Source organism: Hippocampus zosterae, chromosome 12 (genome assembly GCF_025434085.1).
Source record: "Hippocampus zosterae strain Florida chromosome 12, ASM2543408v3, whole genome shotgun sequence".
Taxonomy (NCBI): Eukaryota; Metazoa; Chordata; class Actinopteri; order Syngnathiformes; family Syngnathidae; genus Hippocampus; species Hippocampus zosterae.
This window is the reverse complement of record NC_067462.1, coordinates 4,869,272-4,888,659: the sequence shown is the minus strand read 5'-3', so window position 1 is coordinate 4,888,659 and position 19,388 is coordinate 4,869,272. Positions and strand designations below refer to the sequence as shown.

The following is a 19,388-nucleotide window of genomic DNA, read 5'->3' as shown; positions in this document are numbered from 1 at the left end:
GTAAAGTGAATTCAGAATTTTATTTTATTTACACACAAGTAGCCGTACTTCTCCTTTACTAGGGCCTACCGAGTGAAAGTACTTTTGCCACCTCTGACCCCACTTTGTGGTAAACGTAGGGTAGCGTTTACAGGAAAGTCAATGGATCTAAAAAATACTTTCGTCACGTTCGTTTTAGTACTTATTGCTCACATGTTTGGAATTCTAGCGACATGAAGCCGTAAATCAATGACTGCGCTGACCAGTATTAGCATGTAGCCACACTGAGTGAACAGCTGCTGCTACTATATAGGCGATGACACTTTGGACTCTTTCTACATTATTTAAATACTTGAGTGCTGTGTTTAGACACTGTTCCCGTTATATACAAATAGTCCATTAGGTACAAAACTATGTGTAGTATAGATAGACGGACCGTATAGGATTTTTATATGCTTTTAAACAAAAAAAAAATATGCACATAATACAGACCTACAGTATGTGCACAATAAATATCTTTTGTATAAATTACCGGTAAGAACTATCAAATCTGCTTTCTCTCATCCCAATATGTACATCGACATGATAAGTAATGGAATATTTCAGCTCATGACTTCCCACAGTCCTTGAAGCGTAAATCCATCCCTCAGTTTCTCAATGGCCAGGCCAAGCTCCTCCGAAAAAACGGGCTCGCGGTCTTGTTGCTTGAGGAAACAGAAGCATGTGATCATACATTTTTGCCATCGAGTACCTACGAGGGATCATTCATTGAAGACTCAAGTGAAATGCAGAGTGGGACATTACCTTGTTGCAATCGGCGAAGTATGCCTGTGGGCAAACAACAATTGAGACAAAAAAAAAACATAAGAAATATAGCTGGAGGGAAGGATACTCATATTCAGAGTTTATAAATTGTCTATAAATTTATGAGCTCGGTTTTTAGATTAAAAAGTGTAGCCTCCTGCCTGCCACATTATGGACCTACAGTCTTTTTGTCTTTTAACTTTATTCTTTTAGAATACATTTGTGTGTGTTCTCGAAGTTGCATGTAGTAGTCAGTGGCTATTCTTGGGAGCTGGAAAACGAAACCACAGAGACCCCCCACCCCCACCCCCAAGCAGGCGTGCTGAGAGTGACGAAGACAAACGCAGCCACTCACGGTGAAAGCATCCGTCTGGTCATCTGGCTCGATTTCCACGTCATCGGGAGGCTGCTCCTGCGTCACTTCTTCCAGTGGCAGCGGCTACAAGTATTGGTCGGACAAAGATCAGTATGACAGCAAGCCTAGGTAGAGAATACTTTGGGATTTTTGCATAATAGTTAGATTTTATTTTGGTTTGAATTTTGTTTTAAAAATTAAGTTAGTATTGATTCGATTTCAGATGTGTGTTCATTTCTATTGTTTTTTTCAAAAATGTTTTGTTTTTGTTTTGATTTTATTAGTTTTTTTTTAAATGTAGGGCATAGTGGTCAAGTGCGGGATAATGTCTTTCTCAGTCTCTCTCTCAAATTCTGATCTCTTGAGATAGGGAAAATTGGGTTTTCGTTCGCCCCAAGTTCCAATTATCAAACTTATTTTAAAAACATGAAATATTTGTATTCTCTATCCAGTGTATCTGAGTTTTACTTTTTTAACCGAACCACTGAAACTATTTACCTCGATGATATTCTAATTTACTGAGACCCACTTGTATGCCGGCGTACCTTTTCTTCCATTTCGTAGTCCACCCCAAAGATGGGGTTGGCCGAGTAAACCTTATGCAGCGAGTTGATTTCTTTCAGCGCATCTTGAAGCTTATCCACAGGGTCAATCTTGAACCCCAGCACGTAGCCGCCACTCTACAAAAACCCAGTAGATATTTATTTACAAATATATATAAAAATAAATGTGACTTTAAAGTATCATAAATTTACCTGGCGGGAACTCTCGATCACCAAAGCCAAGCCAAACTTGGAATCTCTTATTCTGATAGACCACTTTTGGAGAGACAGATATAGAAATACACACATGAAACAGCACTACACAAATTACGAGAGAATAAAATGAATAAATAAAATAATGAATAAAATGATTATCATGAATGTTTCACAAGATCTGATGCCATTAGAATAATGCCATTTATATTAATTTTCGATGAAAATCAAATAAGTCTCACAATACTCCCTACAAATTCAATCAGGGATCATACAGTATATGATGAGACGAAAATGCTAGTGGTTAAATTGAACCTAATATACGTACAATCTGGAGGTAAGGGATGCTGACATTGAAGCTCTCATTCATATTGGCGTGCCATACAATCCGCACATTGGTGACAAAGAAGGTTCCCAGGTTCCCCTAGAAGGTACAGTAGATATCATAAAAAATAAAAAATAAAATCAACATACATTTGAAGCAAAAATATCCCTGTGTTCTCACGGCAGGTAGTGGAATTCAAGTCACACTATATTTTATGTCATTTACTCTCATGTCAGTCAGCGCAGTCCATGAGCACAACAAAACTGTGCGGTCAAAGCACTGGCAAAGGTTACAAAGAGAATAACATTGTACAGTCAGACATATTTCAGTATGAAAACACGTACCTGATCACTGGATAAATTCCAGACGCCATTGATTTTGTCATAGACTTGCTCCCGAGGTAAAAGTCGCAGGTTCTTATTTTGAATAAGCGCCGCTCGCAGTTTCAGGTCTCGGTACATTTTAGACGTCTCATAGGCCCTATGTAAATAAAAAACAAAACAAAAAAAAAAACCACACCAAATCATAACTGGATCATAACTGCGGGACAGTATTTAGTACAACTGTGTTGAGAATTTCCCTTGCTTTGATACCTGTGCACAGCAATGACGGATGTAAACAGGCGGGGACTTCCTGGAACCAGGTTGGTGAAGATGAACTCAAATCTTGTGTTGTTAGACTTGGTCAGGATGTAGAGGGCCTCGGTTTGGCCTCGAAGTTTCTGGAGGGAAATCAGTGAAGGTCATGACTTTGCATCTTTATCCATCTTCATTCAAATATTATTTCTGAGTTATTTATGACCGTGGTGTACTTACAGAGTTTGCTGTTCTTGTTGTGATGTTAATGATGGAGTTGTATCCCACAGCTGAAAAAACAATATCACTCTGGCTATTGTTGGAATTTTTTAGATGTGACCACTCAGGTAAGTGAAATAGTCTTTCAGTCTGTTATGGAATACTCTTTTTTGTAAAAATTTGAGCTTTCCTGTCAGTTGACATGAACTAAAACAAACAAATCAGGTTTAAAAAAAAACATCATTTGTTTCTTCTGGCATTTTGGAAATACATTTTTTTTTTTTGCAAAAGTGCAACAAAATAAAATGTACCGATCTACAAGTAAACACGACACTGCTCATCAACAGCTTTAATTACTCACACAAATTCACTCTGGGCAAAGCCGAAGAATGCCAAATAATTCTCAGGTTTGTCACCAAGAGTCGTCCTACGGGAAAAAAAAACGTCTTTAGATATATGTCATGTCGATAATTCGTGTTCACCCAACACAATTTCTCCTCGGTTTCATCACAAAGGTACCTCGATCTCCGTTATTTCCTTTCGTGTCTTCGATGGAGTCCAAGCAGTCTATCAGCACTTCACCAGGCCGAGTTTTCATCTGCCTGTAGGAAAAATGTAAGTGACATTTCGTTTATTTATTATGTGCACTCAGCAAGCAAGACTATTGAGGGAAATAAATGGATAAATAAATCGATGTCGACAAGCAAGCCCGCAGTCAGATAAGCATCTTGGCTAAGTAAACGAGCAAAGCTAATAAGTAAATGTAACTTACTGTGCGGTTATGTCGAAACGAACATCTCTGTCCTCCCAAAGAGCATCTAAAACGGATGCCATGTTTGAAAAGTGGTCAGACGAGCATTTCGTTTTGTTATTATCATCGATGATAAAACAGGAGTGGTTACTGGCTAAGTAGGAGATTTTCTAATTTGAGAAGCTTCTGCCGAGCTACAGTCTCCAAGGCAACAGACGGCAAGTAAGAAAGGACAAATTATTTTAGTTCGACAACAGCTATTGAGAGGCCATATTTTTTTTCCCGTTTTGAATTTACTGAATTGCTGTATTTTGGAACCATATACTACACAGATAAACATATATTAAAAACTCTCAACTGTTTTCACAGAAAATTTGTTTAAATGTATGCATTTTACAGATCCCAAACATGCCCCTTCCATTATTATTTTTGCAGAGAATACAAAGTGAAGTGCAGCGGTCCTAAAATTGAACTCTGTGGAACACCCATATGATAAGATAGAGGAGTTGACCCGGTTTCAAAACTCACACACATACAAGTAATTTTGTTTGCTACACAGGATTATATCTATCTGTAGCTTGTTATAGAGCTATTGAACTCAAGAAATTAATGTCAGGTCAGTCAGTGTCTCAAGGCACCACTGTACTGTATCATATGTACATATAAAAAATACATTTTTAACTTTTGACTTTGTGATGATTATTTTGTTTTAAGTGGCTAGCTTAAAACAAAAAGAGCTTCAGGGTGACACAGGAACCGTGGACAAAAACAAGCAAACAAACAACATTTTTATTATTTTATTAATAAAAACACCACACACACATACATACACACACAAAAACATTTACTCAGTCACACACAGCGCAACTTGTGACACATTTCATGGAGGAAGACATTAATGACAACTTCTATACGCTGACTTCTGCTCATGTAACTTAAAAAATAAGTGTCCCTGTATTGCAGCTGCCAATTACACCTTGACAGACATTGAAATAATTTGCCTGGTGGCATCGATTTCAAAGTAAAGCAAATGGCTGAGAGATTTAGAAAAAGCTGTTTAGCATCTCTTAGATGTTGGACAATGTCACAGTGGCAGTGAATTCCATTCGTTTTTTGGGTTTAATCAGTGATCTTGCCACATTACTTTTAATGCAAAAAAAAGTCACCACAGATAGATTGTATTGTAAGATGTGTACTTTTCTTCCTTCTCTTTTATTATGCTGGAATTAACACACTATAACAATTAATTAGTCAAGGAACATAAATCGTTTCGCAAATCTACATGGTGTTAAAAAACTTGAATACCTGTCTTCAATATAACACAAGTCTTCCTGCATTCATCTTCGGTTTCAAATCGATTGTCGTTCCCAGCGCAGCCTCCGTACCAGAACTGTGCGCAAGAATTAGCCTGTTTATCATAATACCAGCGGATGTTGTACGCTCTGCACGTGCCTTGGTCCAAGCCGAGGTTACAGCGGGGATCACGAACTGCAACTTCTGAAGGAGGAAAAAAAACAAAACCAAACCAATCCTTGTGATGAAAAGAAATGCAAAAAAAATGAAGTGAGATTAATTTCAGTCAGTACTCACCTTCAGGCAGGACCGGACTCACCACTGGCTGCAGCTGATTCGAGTTTGAGGATGAAGATCCTGCAGTGGAGGTTGATGAAGAGGAGGAGGAGGATGATGAAGATTTTGATGATAAGACTGCTTCTTTGGAGACAGCGCTTTCCTTTACACGTGGCAAACTTAATGTTTTGTCCACTACAACCACGCTGCCACTGGCCCTCACATGGGCCCTCAAGTCTAAATCTTCACCGTCCTCGTCTTCTTCAACCTGAGCGAGACCCCCAAAACTATTTCAGTATTTACTTTGTTTCTGACATCAGTATTTGTAAATAATTCTGGCAAATGACCTGAATAGGAAGTGGATCAGCACTGATGGGCAGTGCGAAAGTGTCTCCACGGCCGTGGCTGTTGGCACGTCTCACATGTGTGACTTCCTCTTGGTAACCGTTCCCGTTTACCTCATTCTTGGTTGTTCCATAGCCATTGTCGAATCCATTAGAATTCTGTCCGTATCCGTTATTTCCATGAATGCTGACTCCGTTGTTGCCGTTCCACTGCCCGTTTGCGATGCGATTGTAGATGACGGCACCGTTTTCATCCTCGCAGAACTGGCTGATGAGTTTGGACTCTAGTGCTGAAAGCACAACATGTCGAAATGAGTTGAGATCTCAAGGAAATTATAAAACTTTGAGGGAGAGTGTCATGCGGATTTTCGCGATTTGTGCTAGGGCTGTTTAGATTGTTGTTGTCGTCCCGAGTGAATTGATTAAAATGCCTTTTCAGAACAATTTTTACCGCATTCGATTATCACCTGGCAGAGTGTTGAAGTCATCAATTAGGTACATGTGTTCGCTATCAGGGTCAGAGGCAATGAGGTTGAGTTCTCTCAGAAATTCCGCCTGCGTCGGATCCGAAGAATTGACGATGCCCAGAGCATACATCTCGATATTTGCAGCATGGGCCTCCCTCACCGCGATATCGAGTTTAACAGGCTCTCGCTTGTCCGCCTGACCATCAGTGATGACGATGGCGACCTTCCTGACACCGGGCCGGGCGCCGTAGAAAGCCTCCTGGGTGGCCTTTCTGATGGCGGTGCCAGTATAGGTGCCCTCGCCCATGTAAGGCATCTTTCGGATGGCCTGCTTCACATCTTGTTTGTTCATGTAGCGGACCAAGTTGAACTCCAAATGGACGTCCAGACTGTAGAGGACAAGGCCGATTCTCGTGGCATTGCGTCCCACGGTGGTCCGGTCCACCAGCCTGGTGACAAAATCTTTGATGATTTCAAAGTTGTCGGGGCCGACGCTCTCGGAGCTGTCGATCACGAAGACGAGTTCCATCGGCCTTTCTTTGCACTTTACGCCGCATCCTGACAACGGCAAAACACAGTTTCCACTTTGTCATATTTATATATTTGCAGTATTCCTAATACAGACACATTCATTTGACTCACACTTACCACAGATTTCTTTAATCAGCTTAATAATGTCCTCTCTCTGAAAAACAAAACAAACTGTATTAGAACCAAACCTGTAAAGTTTGTCCGAGCAATCGGAGACAGATGCAAATGAACTTACTGTAAGGCCCGCGTCTCCTTTTGTTCCTGTTTTTCCCTGTTATTTGATGAAGCGTCAAGAGTTTTAATTGCTTCAGCAACTTCAGTAAAACGTCACAGTTATCTATTTTTAAAAATGTATTATTCACATCGATCTATTGGACATCATGTTGAGCAAGGTCTATTTTTACATACTATTTCACCAGGAAGTCCTGGATCTCCCAAATTTCCCTTGGCACCTTTCATTCCCCTCTCACCCTGAGACCCACGGTCACCCTGTATCGACAAAGGATATTTCATCAGACCATCCGGTCCCATCGAGGAGATGATATATGCAACAGTCAAAAATAAATAAATGAAGACGCTTACTTTAGCTCCAGGAAAACCATCTCCTCTCGGCCCTCTTGGCCCAGTCATACCTTGGGATCCGGGGTCCCCCTGAAGTTGGATTACCGGTAGTCGATAAACGTTCAGGTATAGTGAGTCCTAAGTCCGAAAAGTAAGTGGGATGCAAACTGGTGGTGATGTTTACCTTTGGTCCTTGAATACCCTCTCCCGGTGGTCCATTTGGACCAGGAGGTCCTGCCCTGCCAACATTACCCTTGGAACACATTAAAAAAAAAAAACATGATCAATAATTCAGGTTCCAGCGTTTATCCAGACCAGAAATGGCCATTGCCAAAGGAATTGCCAAAAACCAAGCACATCATAACAATCTTGTTCAGAATTGGTAATGAAATGTTCTTTAAAATTATATTTTCAGTGTATAAACTTTAAGCAAATCAAAATATGCTTGAAATAATCTAGTGATGGTCTCACTGGAGGTCCTTGTATTCCTTCTCCAGGTGGGCCGGGCAAACCTGGCAATCCTCGAAAGCCAATGTCACCCTGGAATAGACACGACAAACTAATTTGAAGCCATCCTTCAAACATAACGTTGAACCATGTCAAATGGTCAAAGTATAAAGTGAAACCTTTGGTCCGGGAATTCCTATTCCTTCTGGGCCTGGCTCTCCTGGTAAACCTGGAAATCCTGGGGGGCCCTTGAAAAGAAATATGTCTCCGTATTAGTGATAGGCCGGCTAGAAGCGTCAACGTCCCAGTCGGTGGTTTTACAAACCAAAGGTCCTGGGCTGCCTTCGCCTTTTGGACCAGGTGGACCATGTGGACCGGTATTACCTCGATCTCCCTGATGGAACAAAACCCAGTTGAGATGATATGAAGAACACAATGCTGATGTGTTTCATTCATTTCATAAAACACAAATACCTTTGGACCTGGAAGTCCAAGGCCTGTTTCCCCAATCGGTCCAGGGGGACCAGTAGGACCTAGATCCCCCTGAGGACGAGAAATTGAAACCATAGTGACGATTACCATAGTGATGTATTTCACTGCATTTGAAGAGCAAACAACCGGCGCTTCAAGATGTGTCCAGGACAGATTGATGTATAAACAATTAGTTATTCACCTTTGGACCAGTTATGGATCGTCCTGGCTGCCCCGGAATGCCTTGGTTTCCTGGTACCCCACGTTCACCCTACCAAGTATTTGGACATGAGCTCATTTGTATTTTGAAGTACTTTGCATTATTCTGGCATATGCTTTTTCATATTAAACATTTAATTCATGATACATTGATTCCGTACCTTTGGACCAGAGGGTCCTGAGATTCCTGGAGGTCCATGTAAGCCACGGATGCCCCTCAAACCCTGGTCCCCCTTTGAAGGAGTACCACACATCATGTGACTGTTCTGTGCTGCGATTTAACATGCTAAGTACCAAAACCAAAATACAAACCTTCTCTCCTTGAGTGCCAATTCCCGGAAGTCCCTCAGAACCTCTTGAACCGGGCAACCCGGGCTCCCCCTATAAATGGGAAGAGTAGATCAGATGCAGAGACTTTTTCGGTAGTTTCGTTAAAACCAGAGTTGGTGTAACGTTCCGTACCTTCTGCCCCGGTGCCCCGTCCTCTCCTGGAAGACCAGGCAAGCCACCTAAGCCAGCAGATCCGGGTTCTCCCTTATGTCATTACAAAGAAATCATTCGATAATAGATGAATGCACCACATTGATACGTGCAGCTAAATAATATCATCGTCTATTCATTAGCAAGAAGATTTTGAAAGAGGAGTCGTCTCACCTTTGGACCAGCTTCACCGATACCTCTCTCTCCTGGCGATCCCTGCTCCCCAGGTAAGCCTTGATCCCCCTCGAGAAAGAAACAGAAAGTTGGTACTCAAAAATGATACAAAGGATGTATTTATCGTTGATGTATTTGGATATTTATATTTTCGAGAGCTGTTTCCGCAAACCTTTGGTCCAGGCAAACCCTCTCCCGGAATCCCTCTTCCTCCCGGTGGGCCCCTTGGACCCTCAACTCCCTGGACAGTCATCAAGGTTCATTTCAGTAATCCCAACTCTTAAGTGCACGTGTTAGGATGTGGAGTGACCAAAATGTAAATTGGTTTGCTGACCTTTTCTCCCTGTATGCCCACTCCTGTCAGCCCAGTGGGCCCTGGGGGACCTGGAGGCCCCAGTTCACCCTGGAAGGAAAGTACCAAAGACTTAGAATGGAACAGATAAGTGAAAGAACCCTTCAAATGGTGAAACAAGCATGACGTTTGGATCAGATACTTTTCAAATGTCACTCTTTAAAAAAATACAGCTGGCCACGCAAAATCCCAAGATGGTGGCCCCAAAATCCAAGATGTCCGCCCAAATATTATTATTTTTCCCCATTATTCCCGAAATGTCTTAATTTACAGACCCATCAATAAAATTCTTCACAGAATGATACAATAATTATAATTGACTTGCCCGTTCTCCTTTAATTCCTGCACCCTGTTGTCCTCGTGATCCCCTTGGTCCCGGGAGCCCTCGATCCCCCTACGGAGCAAAATCATGCGGTGTTAGTTACATCAGAACCACTTGATGTCTATTGGGTCCTTGCCAAGTTTGTATTGTCTTTCGGTGAGACACTTAAGAAGAGGAGCGTGTTGGCTCCTGTTAGCCACTTCATTCAGATGATCCAACCTGAAAGGAATGGAAGTTAGTATTTCTTTTTCCTTTCATACCATCTCCTGTCGAGATGATTCCCCTCCAGTGGGCTTTTTCCAATACCTTTTAAAACGAAAGAATAGACCGCTTGGAGTTTGTGTAATGTAATGCTATTTAGTGCCTGGGTGGCTCATTCGCGGATTGTTAGCTCTGCAGAAGAGTTATTTATACCAGTAACACCCAGCCCAGGAAGTTTGGCTTTGGTCAAACAGATGTGTACTCGCTTGAGGACAATTCAAGTGTTATTTCACACAGGTTTGTCAACACCTACAGCACCCAACAACACCCAAATAAATCTGAATAAAGAAAAAAAAACACATTTGCTGAATACTGAGTTTGTACCATTCACGGCAGATGCGAGATGTCGCATCTCAGCAAATCCCAAGATACTTCAGCATATCTTCGAAATAATACCGTACCTTTGGGCCAGGAAGGCCCTCACCGGTTGGTCCCTTTTCCCCTTGAACACCTTGTGGCCCTTGAGGTCCCTGTGAAAAAAAAAAAAAACATTGCTTAATTGGATATCGAGCGTTGGTTTAAAAACATTTGCTGTGACAATAATATAAATGGACAATTCATTCAAGAGAAGAACTCACTGGTGGACCGTGTGCACCAATACCTGCAGGACCAGGAGGACCAGGGCGCCCCTGGAATCCCATGTCACCCTAGAAAAATGAAGTAAAAGGATGTATTAACACACACGCAAGTGCAAATGAGACACCGTTGGAAAAAAAAAAGAATGAGGCAAAAGATAAGTCTTTCTGCATACTTTTGGTCCAGGCGTCCCAATGCCAGTTTCTCCCTGAATACCTGGAGGGCCGGGTGGTCCACGTTCCCCCTGTCATCAAAATATCGGGTTATCAGTCGTCTCCTTACAAGTCAGGACATGTTTTGAGCTCAATCTGTCAGTTTCAGTCAAGTTACAATGTCGAAGCATATATGTAACCGTGAGACAGAAAAGATCTGTCAGTGCATAAAAAAGATAAAATGCTGCTGACATCTGCAACATTGGACAAAACAAAAAACAACGACCGGTATTGCTGCACATGCATTTTGCACAGATATTAACTTTTCAATGCAAGCTCTTTTGTAGTTGGATTACATTCTACATCGTAATTGTGCCTCATCACTACCCAGCCAATATGTGACACTTGCGATCCAACCCATTGTTAATAATTACACAATTTGTGCGTCATGATTAATTCATTGTAGCACCTCCCGCTGTGAGCGACTTTTTGGCCATCAAGGGGCAGTATAACACAGTCCCGCAGACATAAACGAAGAAGGGTTTTACACCTACTAAAAGTTACTCAGTAAAATGCAGAGAAATTATAGTCGTTTTTTATTGAGGATAAAGAATATATGCATGTGAGTGTGCCTTGTTTTAAATAAACAACATGTAATTTTCTTAAGTTTGTTTTACTCTGACAGGACACTTCAACTGTAAGGGGTATTAAGCATCTTGAAGCCTCTTCTTTTGAAGAATTGTTCACTCTCTGCCAATCTGCTCTTTGCTGTGAAATCACTTAAACTCATTGTCACCTTACAGTGTACATCAAATTTTGTGTGTCAAAGCAAAAATTGTCCAAACAGCTCATCCCTTGAAAAATTCATCAGTCATGTGGCTCTCAAGGCCCCGCTGTCTATCCAACCCAAACTGCATCAGTACTTGCATTTACGCCTGTGGAAATGCTGTACACATGTATTGTATGTCATCACATGAGAACATATCCTGAAGTCGGTTACTGCATGTTATACACAAAATAGACACTGCTGTTGGCACTTCCTGAGTTTAGATTTTAAAAACTGGATACAATCCAAGATGAGCGATTCCTTTCTGATGATTCATTCTTTCACTATTATAATAATAAAGGGGAACGTCAACAAATGCTTGCTAAGGGGTCTTTTCATCTTCCTGTGATGCACATTAACACATGGCGGTGGTGAAATTTCAGCCTGTTGTTAAAAGTGATGATCAAGGAAATTGCAAGGTAGCAGAAGGTGTGCTTAAAAAAATAATAATAATAAAAAAAGGAAAGATGCTAACCTGCTTTCCCTGCGGGCCCTCTGGTCCAATGTCTCCATGTGGTCCTGGTAGCCCCTGGACACAAATAACATCCAGTTAAAAACAAAAGTGTGTGCATCTGATTTGGTATGTTTGAATGAGAGGGAAGGTTGACATGTTTGAGAAGCAGGTTAAAAGTCAATAGATAATAGTTGATGTAATATCCTTACATAGTTATAGAATCGTTGATCTATGCATTGTCTTGAATGAAAAATATTATTTACATTTCCCACTTGTTCTTCATACTGATTCAATAGAAGAAAAAAAATCATCTTTACAAGACTATTATCATATATGGTGACGTGCTCATCAGTATTTACCAACCTGCAGTCCTCTAAGTCCTCTTGCACCAATCAAACCCTCAGGACCCTGCAACAGGTCACATGATGCCAAAAGACACAAACAGTGCAAATTAAAATGTATAAATGATCATTTCTTATTCATGTTGTCGTACCCTGTCTCCTTTGATTCCCGGAGTGCCGCACTCTCCCCGTTCACCCTGCGGATAGATTGCCAAGTTCATGCCCATGCCGACTTGAACTGCGTTTTCGAAAACGATCGGTCATCTGTTATCCCCATCACTTGCCTGTTCTCCTTTGTAACCAAATTTTCCCTGTAAATAGATTTGATTATTAGAAATGAAAGTGTCAGGTACACTAAAACTGGACAGGTGTTAATCAAATGTGTGGTACAGTTACCTCAGCGCCGTCTCGCCCGGGTATACCGCTTATTCCAGCTTCACCCTGTAATGTCACCATGATATCAAGTCATTATATCAGTAGAATATTGTATTTTTTTTACTATAAGTCACCCTTTTTCCCATAATTCGGCTGGTTCTGCAACCTATATACAGGTGAGCTTGTGTATATTAGAATCTGAGCTCAAAATTCCCTGTTCCCTAATCGTGTTGACCGCGGTTCACGAGTTTCGATTGGATATCGAAACTTCCCCTTCTAAGTACGGAAAAGTTTTTCCTTTTGATTTTAAAATGGCTTACCTTAACTAGAATCTTGACACAATAACCAACCAGGATTCTACCATTGGCCGCAATGCGACGTGAGATTGTAGTTAAGGTAAGCCATTTTAAATTAAAAAGAAAAACTGTTTCCATCGTTAAAAGCAGACGTTTCACATCCATCCAGAACTTGTTCGCTGCAGTCAATTTGCAGTGATTAGGGAACGAGGATTTTGCTTGCCAGTCCGAGCTCTACTCTTCAGTGTTTCATTTTTGTTAAATTGCCCCCCAAAATGCCACCTTCACTCCAGAATGACTTACCCATGTTTTTTTCCTTCTTCGTGATACATTTTTTGACTGGTGCAACTTATAAAATACGGTTGTGCTTAGACAGATTTTGTCATTTTAGAGTAAATGAATCAAACAGCATGACTTCTATTGTTAGGTTCAGCCAGAACGTGATTGGATGCAGGTTTTGAAAAGACAGAAAGTTTGTCCAACTTACTCTGCTTGGCCAAATTTTTCCATTGTTAGGACAGCAGTGTTTGAAAAAAGTGTGTACGGGTACCTAATATTCTGAAACCCGGAGAACACAGTATATACTGGAATAATTGTCCTCTGTAATTTGGGAAATATTTTCAGACCCATTTCCCAGTGTTGAGGAAATAACTTGTTTCAAACTGGAAAATGGATCTCAGGTGTGCAACCCTTAAAAAGGTATAAATAACTTTTTAAATGCTTGTCAGTGGTCAGGGTCAAGCCATGCGTGTGTGGAGGCGCACACCTTTTGTCCTTTTAGCCCGGGGGCTCCATCTTCTCCTGGACGACCTTTCTTCCCCTGTAGAAGGAAACAAAATCACATTTTGGCATTTTTGCAGCTCGCTTGATTGTAATGAATTCCCTTTTAGCCATGTAAAGAAAAAAATAATACACTTCTAGGCAGGCTGAGACACCAAGACAGACAAGAGAGGGGGGGGGGGGGGGAGATCAATGTAATGCTGTTTGAGTACCTGCACTTATACATGACACCATGAGTCACTTCGAGATGACGTCTGGAGCATAAATAGGGCATGAGTGGTCTCGCCCTCTGGGGGCGGGGGTCAATACGTCGAAACGCACCTGGATGCATGACAGTTGCTATCCCCCAGACATTTGTTGGTTCGTGACCATTAAACCAATAAGAGCAATTATGAGAGCAGCCTTGTCTGAACGGAAGAATTTCAAGAATCTCTCTCTGGAGAATGCACCTGGTTAATGGTCGGGCAACTGTCTGTCAGCACCCGGTGAGTGCCTTTGCCAGCGAGTTTGCATAAGCATCTCCATGTGCGTGCGCAAGTGCAGGGTTGAGATAATCCAGTGCGATCATGCACAAAGGAAACTGTTACTGGATTCCACATGCTGATGACAAGGGTGCAGGTATGGGCATGAAAAAAAAAATGCCTCATTCGAGTGACCAAAAAACGGTTTAATTTCAGTTCGACATATTTACATGTACTGTATCTATGCACGCACACACACACACATACACACACACACGTTTATTGCTTGTGTTTGTGGGAAGAAGACTATGAAAAAATAATGGCATGTTAATTTTCAATTGCAAATGTGAAGGGGCAGGGGGGGGGTTATTTTTACAAACAAACCCTACTTTTATCTTCTCTGGTATTTTAATGATGATAATGCCTAGTTCTGATACTGCAGGAGGTATTACTTTTTGTCATTATTATGGTGGTAAATTACAGTTGTTTGGACCCGTCGTCGATGATGCAGAGAGGTGTTTATAATGTTTTGCCCCTCTCATGAGCAAAATATGCTGATCAAAATATAGTCCTCTTTCCGACAGTATCAATCATTATTCAGCATTTTTATCTTTCAAGGCAGGATTTGTAATACACTGCCTCCATCGTATTTCATTAAAGAGTGCAGATGGATCTGATGAAGTGAAAGGAGGCTTATGTCGCTTTTGAAAAACGCGTACAAGTTAGACAAAGGGAGCATTTAACATGATTGTTTGAATGTGTGCAATTGACATTCACACAAGAGATTAGGGGGGGGGGGGACTGTCTTGGAGGCATGTCGACTTCTGACACTTGAAAAGAAGTTTCTACTCACCGCAGGCCCACTGAGGCCCCTCTCGCCTTTCTCGCAGGCACAGTTCTGAGCCAGAGGGCACTGAGAAAAAAGAGAGGAGATACGTCATATTAGCTTTTGAATCAGTGTCGTATTGATGATTCGGCCAAATTTCAATGAGTAAGTGAAGCAATACTTACTCCTTCATCAGCGAGGTCAGTCTGCGAATAAAAGCAAACATCATTAAAATTGCATTCTTATTCATGTTCAAATATGGTTACCTGTATTAAGATAACGGTAACGGAGTTATTTCTCTTGCTGAAATTCAGCAAAAGCAGCATACAGCAGATTGGTTTAAACAAACAAACAATAAATGAAAAAAAAATATGGAGTAAGAAAATGATTTGTGGCTGTCACTTGAATTAAAAAAAGAAATGTGAAATGTGAATTCAATCTTAAAATATAAAATATTAGACATTATTAGAGGCAGGACGGTGGTCGACTGGTTAACACATCCACCTCACAGTATGGAGGCGCAAGGTTAGATTCTGGCTGTGGAGTTTGCATGTTCTCCCTGTGCCTGAGTGGGTTTTCTTCGGGTATCCCTATTTCCTCCCACATTCCAAAAACATGCATGGCAGGCTAATGGAAAATTCTAAAAGCGGGATTTGGGTGTGATTATGAGCACGAATGATTGTTCGTCTATGTGTGCCCTGCGATTGATTGGCAACCAGTTCAGGGTGTCCCCCACCTGCTGCCCGAAGACAGCTGCGATAGGCTCCAGCACGCTCGCTACCATCGTGAGGATAAGTGGATTGGAAAATGGATGGCTAGACACTATAAGAGCATGAAAATGTGAAACTATTTATAAAAAAGAAAAAAGAATCTTAAGATCGCAGTCATTCTTCTTTCATTTGTTTTTCTGTCCGTCCAGTAAATATGCAAGCCTCCTGTGAGTAAATAATTGCCCTCAAAGATACTTACAATCTTTGTAGCCATTTTTTCAACAATGTCTTTGTCCTGCAAATTGTGGAGGAAGTCGGAAGTGGGAGAGCTGGCGAGGAGGCGCAGCTGAGCCACATTGGAGGGCTCGTTGGCCGTCCTGGTGATACCCAGAGTGAAGAACTTCACACCCTGGTTCTTGACCTCAGCAACTGCAGAGAAAATATCCGGGTTCCTCGGGTGCGAGGAGCCATCGGTGAGGAGTACAGCTACTTTAATGCTGCCCGGAGTGGACTCCTCTTGGTAGATCTTGGTCATGTTGGTGATGGCGTAGGTGGTGTAGGTGCCATGGCCGATGTAAACGATGGGAGCGATGCGGTTCTTGAAGTTCTCCGTGCCCCTCCAGTCGTTAAATCTTTGCTCTGTGATGACGGTACTGCTGTACTGGAGGAGGGCCACCCTCAGACTCAAGCTGCGCCCTGTCGCCAGTTTCAAGCCTTTAAGTCGATCCACCAAGTTCATCGTAAACTGCTTCTCCTGCTCGTGGTTGTCTTTGGCACTCTCGGAGCTATCCAAGAGAAAGGCCAGCTCCAAGCTACAGTCCTCATCTATGATGGCTGCATGAAGAAATAAGAAGGGTCTGTTTAAACGCTGGTCGGCCCGGTCGTCCAGTGGTTCGCACGTCGGCTTCACAGGGCAGAGGTACCGGGTTCGATGCCAGCTCCGGCCTCCCTGTGTGGAGTTTGCATGTTCTCCCCGGGCCTGTGTGGGTTTTCTCCGGGTGCTCTGGTCTCCTCCCACATTCCAAAAACATGCGTGGCAGGCCTATGTGTGAGTGTGAGTGCGGATGGTTGTTCGTTTCTGTGTGCCCTGCGATTGGCTGGCAACCGATTCAGGTTGTCCCCCGCCTACTGCCCGAAGACAGCTGGGATAGGCTCCTACTGCACCTACAGCACCCCCCGCGACCCGAGTGAGGATCAAGCGGCTCGGAAGATGAATGAATGAATGTTTAAACACTTTTGACTCATGGTTATGTGACCAAATTAGGTTCCTTAAACCATCCATCCATTCTGCGATCCGCTTATCCACTACAAGGGTCGCGTGGGTGCTGTAAGCGGGGGACACCCTGAAGCGGTTGCCAGCCAATCGCAGGGCACATAGAGACGAAGAATCATCTGCGCAATTTTGAGTGTTCAATCAGCCTGCCATGCATGTTTCTGGAATGCGGGAGGAAACCGTAGTACCCGGAGAAAACCCACACAGGAGAACATGCAAACTCCACAAAGGGAGGCCAGAGCTGGGTTTGAACCCGGTACGTCTGCACTATGAGGTCGATGCGCTAACCACTGGGCCACCGGGCCGCCCGTTCCTTACACCAGTGAATCTCTAAAACTGTTAGTGCGCCATGAGCAAAAAAAAAACCACTTGAAACAGCACATGATGAAAGTCTTGTCAGCTGAAAGCATTTTCAAACAACAGACCACACAAGCAATTATGGAAAGATAAAAATAAAAGTACTATGTGCAATGTACCGTAAATCAATTTAATGGAGTAAACGTAGTATTTGTTCTTTACAAAATAATCAAGTGAAAGTTAAAAATAGGTCACTTCGAAAATACTCTGACAAATAAAATGCATCCAAATAGTTACTGAAGTCAATCCGACGGCACGTAGCAAGCTATTACCTACTCTGGCTGTCAGAGATCATCAAAGGTGCTCATTCATTCTCACCAAAATTATTATTTACTCACAAAAAATGTTGTATATTTGTTTATCTATGTACGGCAGTGACATATCGCGACAGGCAGAAGAATTAAGAACATTTTTTTTAATGGTCGACACATTTATTTTGCTTACCTTGCCCATCATAAATATTCACAGCCATTGTTTTGGTCCGAGATTTGGCTCTTCTGTCATCATGCAAATCTTGAGCCCAGACACAAGCCAGGGCTGCGGCCAACAGCACTGATTCCAAAGAGAGGAACATAGTTGTCTCGACTACAAATAAAAAAAAAAAGGCATGTAAAGGACAAACTAAATGCATGCCATTGTAAAGCGTCTACAGAGAAACAAACCTCACTGTTCAAACTACTTTGAGATGCCGCAGTATTTCAATGTGCTGTTTGGACCTGCAGCACTATCCACGTTGCACAAAGAGCACCGGCACTCTCATTTACCATCCATCAGCAGCAACAGCGATGTCGTCCTTCTCGAAAGCAGAGTCAGAGAACCTGAGTATGCACACCTCTTTTATAAGGAAGGAACCACCCAACCAATTCAATGGATTCTTACTCATGCAGACTCCCCTTTCTTGCCTCAGGGGCACAAGAAAGCAGTTTAGTTTCTGGAACATTGCATCGCCATCTTGTTCTTAGTTGAGTCACAGGTGAGCTGGAGCTTATCGTAGCTATCCCCGAATTGGTTGCCAGCCAATTGCGGGGCCTTTGTTGCTTTGCAAGGGGGAAAATATGATAAACATCTCTCAGTATTATGCAGTGCAGTTCTACACGAATGCAAACTACCGGTATATGCTTTTATCATACAGACATACTCAGTAGTACCATACACATATGTTGTCTAAAACAATAAAAATATTTGAACCACTGTTTTGAAACAAGAATATTCAAAAAGTAAAATGATAATAATGTAATAAATGCAAGCATACATTCCTCATTTGTGGCACACTTAATGTTAAGAGGCCAACCTGGCAATGACCTGGTTACCTTTGCACTGAAACCAGAAAAGTCCTGCCTGGAAAAAGTAGACCAAAAAAAAAAACAACAAATGGGTGCAAATAGTAAAAACCAAACCAACTCAAGGTAGTGAAAGTATTGTGGTGTTTGGAATCTGCACTTGACTTTGCTTCCTTCAATAGAACGGTACTGAGAAAGAAAGAATATTTGTTTTTCCTCCAAGAAAAAAAAAAAGCTAGCCACAGGCCTTCTTTTCGCCTTTTGACCTCGACAGATGACCATCATTGACCTTTCAGTGTCCCCGTCCCACTGTGGTTGGTACGATGCGCACTGCAGGCGATGGATTCGAGGACCTTTTTGCCCACTCTTTCCAGGTGAAGAGGCTTTGTATTGCAAAGCTGCAGGCAACAAGTAATTAGAGGAGACCCTGTGACACAAAAGAATGCTTCGCTGAATGATAGGTTGGCAAAATCCACCCCGTTGCTCTATGATATACGTCAACATGAGGCCATTCATCACTTATACGAGCTGTGACAGTATTTCGTGGTTGGGAAAAATAATAAACATTCCAAACACACACCTCTCGAGTTGTTCTGTGGTCCTGAGCATTTGAATGATTATCGTATTGCACAAAAAGCTGTAAATATGAATGGTTGTGATTGGCTGTAGTTTACCTCTCAACTTCAATTAGTTGGAATAGTCACCAGCATTCCTCTGACC

The 19,388-nt window shown here is 42.0% G+C and overlaps 2 protein-coding genes across 2 annotated transcripts; both read right to left on the bottom strand.

The window, feature by feature from the left end:
- Position 1: 1 nt before the first annotated feature.
- bbs5 (Bardet-Biedl syndrome 5) lies at positions 2 to 3,992 on the bottom strand. The gene is made up of 12 exons (XM_052081411.1): positions 3,785 to 3,992; positions 3,532 to 3,614; positions 3,374 to 3,439; positions 3,034 to 3,083; positions 2,812 to 2,939; positions 2,563 to 2,698; positions 2,222 to 2,317; positions 1,894 to 1,956; positions 1,684 to 1,818; positions 1,139 to 1,222; positions 784 to 807; positions 2 to 683 (listed from the first exon to the last, which is right to left on the bottom strand). Exons 1-12 carry the CDS (start codon positions 3,844 to 3,846, stop codon positions 582 to 584), a joined length of 1,029 nt encoding a protein of 342 aa, XP_051937371.1. The 5' UTR covers positions 3,847 to 3,992; the 3' UTR covers positions 2 to 581.
- A 598-nt stretch (positions 3,993 to 4,590) lies between these two features.
- Positions 4,591 to 18,471, bottom strand: col28a2a (collagen, type XXVIII, alpha 2a). The gene is made up of 35 exons (XM_052081583.1): positions 18,068 to 18,471; positions 17,833 to 17,973; positions 16,018 to 16,592; positions 15,234 to 15,254; positions 15,076 to 15,135; positions 13,748 to 13,801; positions 12,707 to 12,751; positions 12,595 to 12,621; positions 12,463 to 12,507; positions 12,333 to 12,377; positions 11,991 to 12,044; positions 10,713 to 10,781; positions 10,540 to 10,608; positions 10,363 to 10,431; positions 9,704 to 9,772; positions 9,361 to 9,429; positions 9,199 to 9,267; positions 9,027 to 9,095; positions 8,835 to 8,906; positions 8,685 to 8,753; positions 8,534 to 8,605; positions 8,356 to 8,424; positions 8,157 to 8,225; positions 8,008 to 8,076; positions 7,862 to 7,930; positions 7,707 to 7,775; positions 7,420 to 7,488; positions 7,257 to 7,325; positions 7,083 to 7,163; positions 6,910 to 6,945; positions 6,792 to 6,828; positions 6,144 to 6,701; positions 5,680 to 5,966; positions 5,354 to 5,600; positions 4,591 to 5,260 (listed from the first exon to the last, which is right to left on the bottom strand). The coding sequence occupies exons 2-35, from the start codon at positions 17,960 to 17,962 to the stop codon at positions 5,052 to 5,054; spliced, it is 3,690 nt and encodes a 1,229-aa protein (XP_051937543.1). The 5' UTR covers positions 17,963 to 17,973; positions 18,068 to 18,471; the 3' UTR covers positions 4,591 to 5,051.
- Between the last annotated feature and the right edge of the window lie 917 nt (positions 18,472 to 19,388).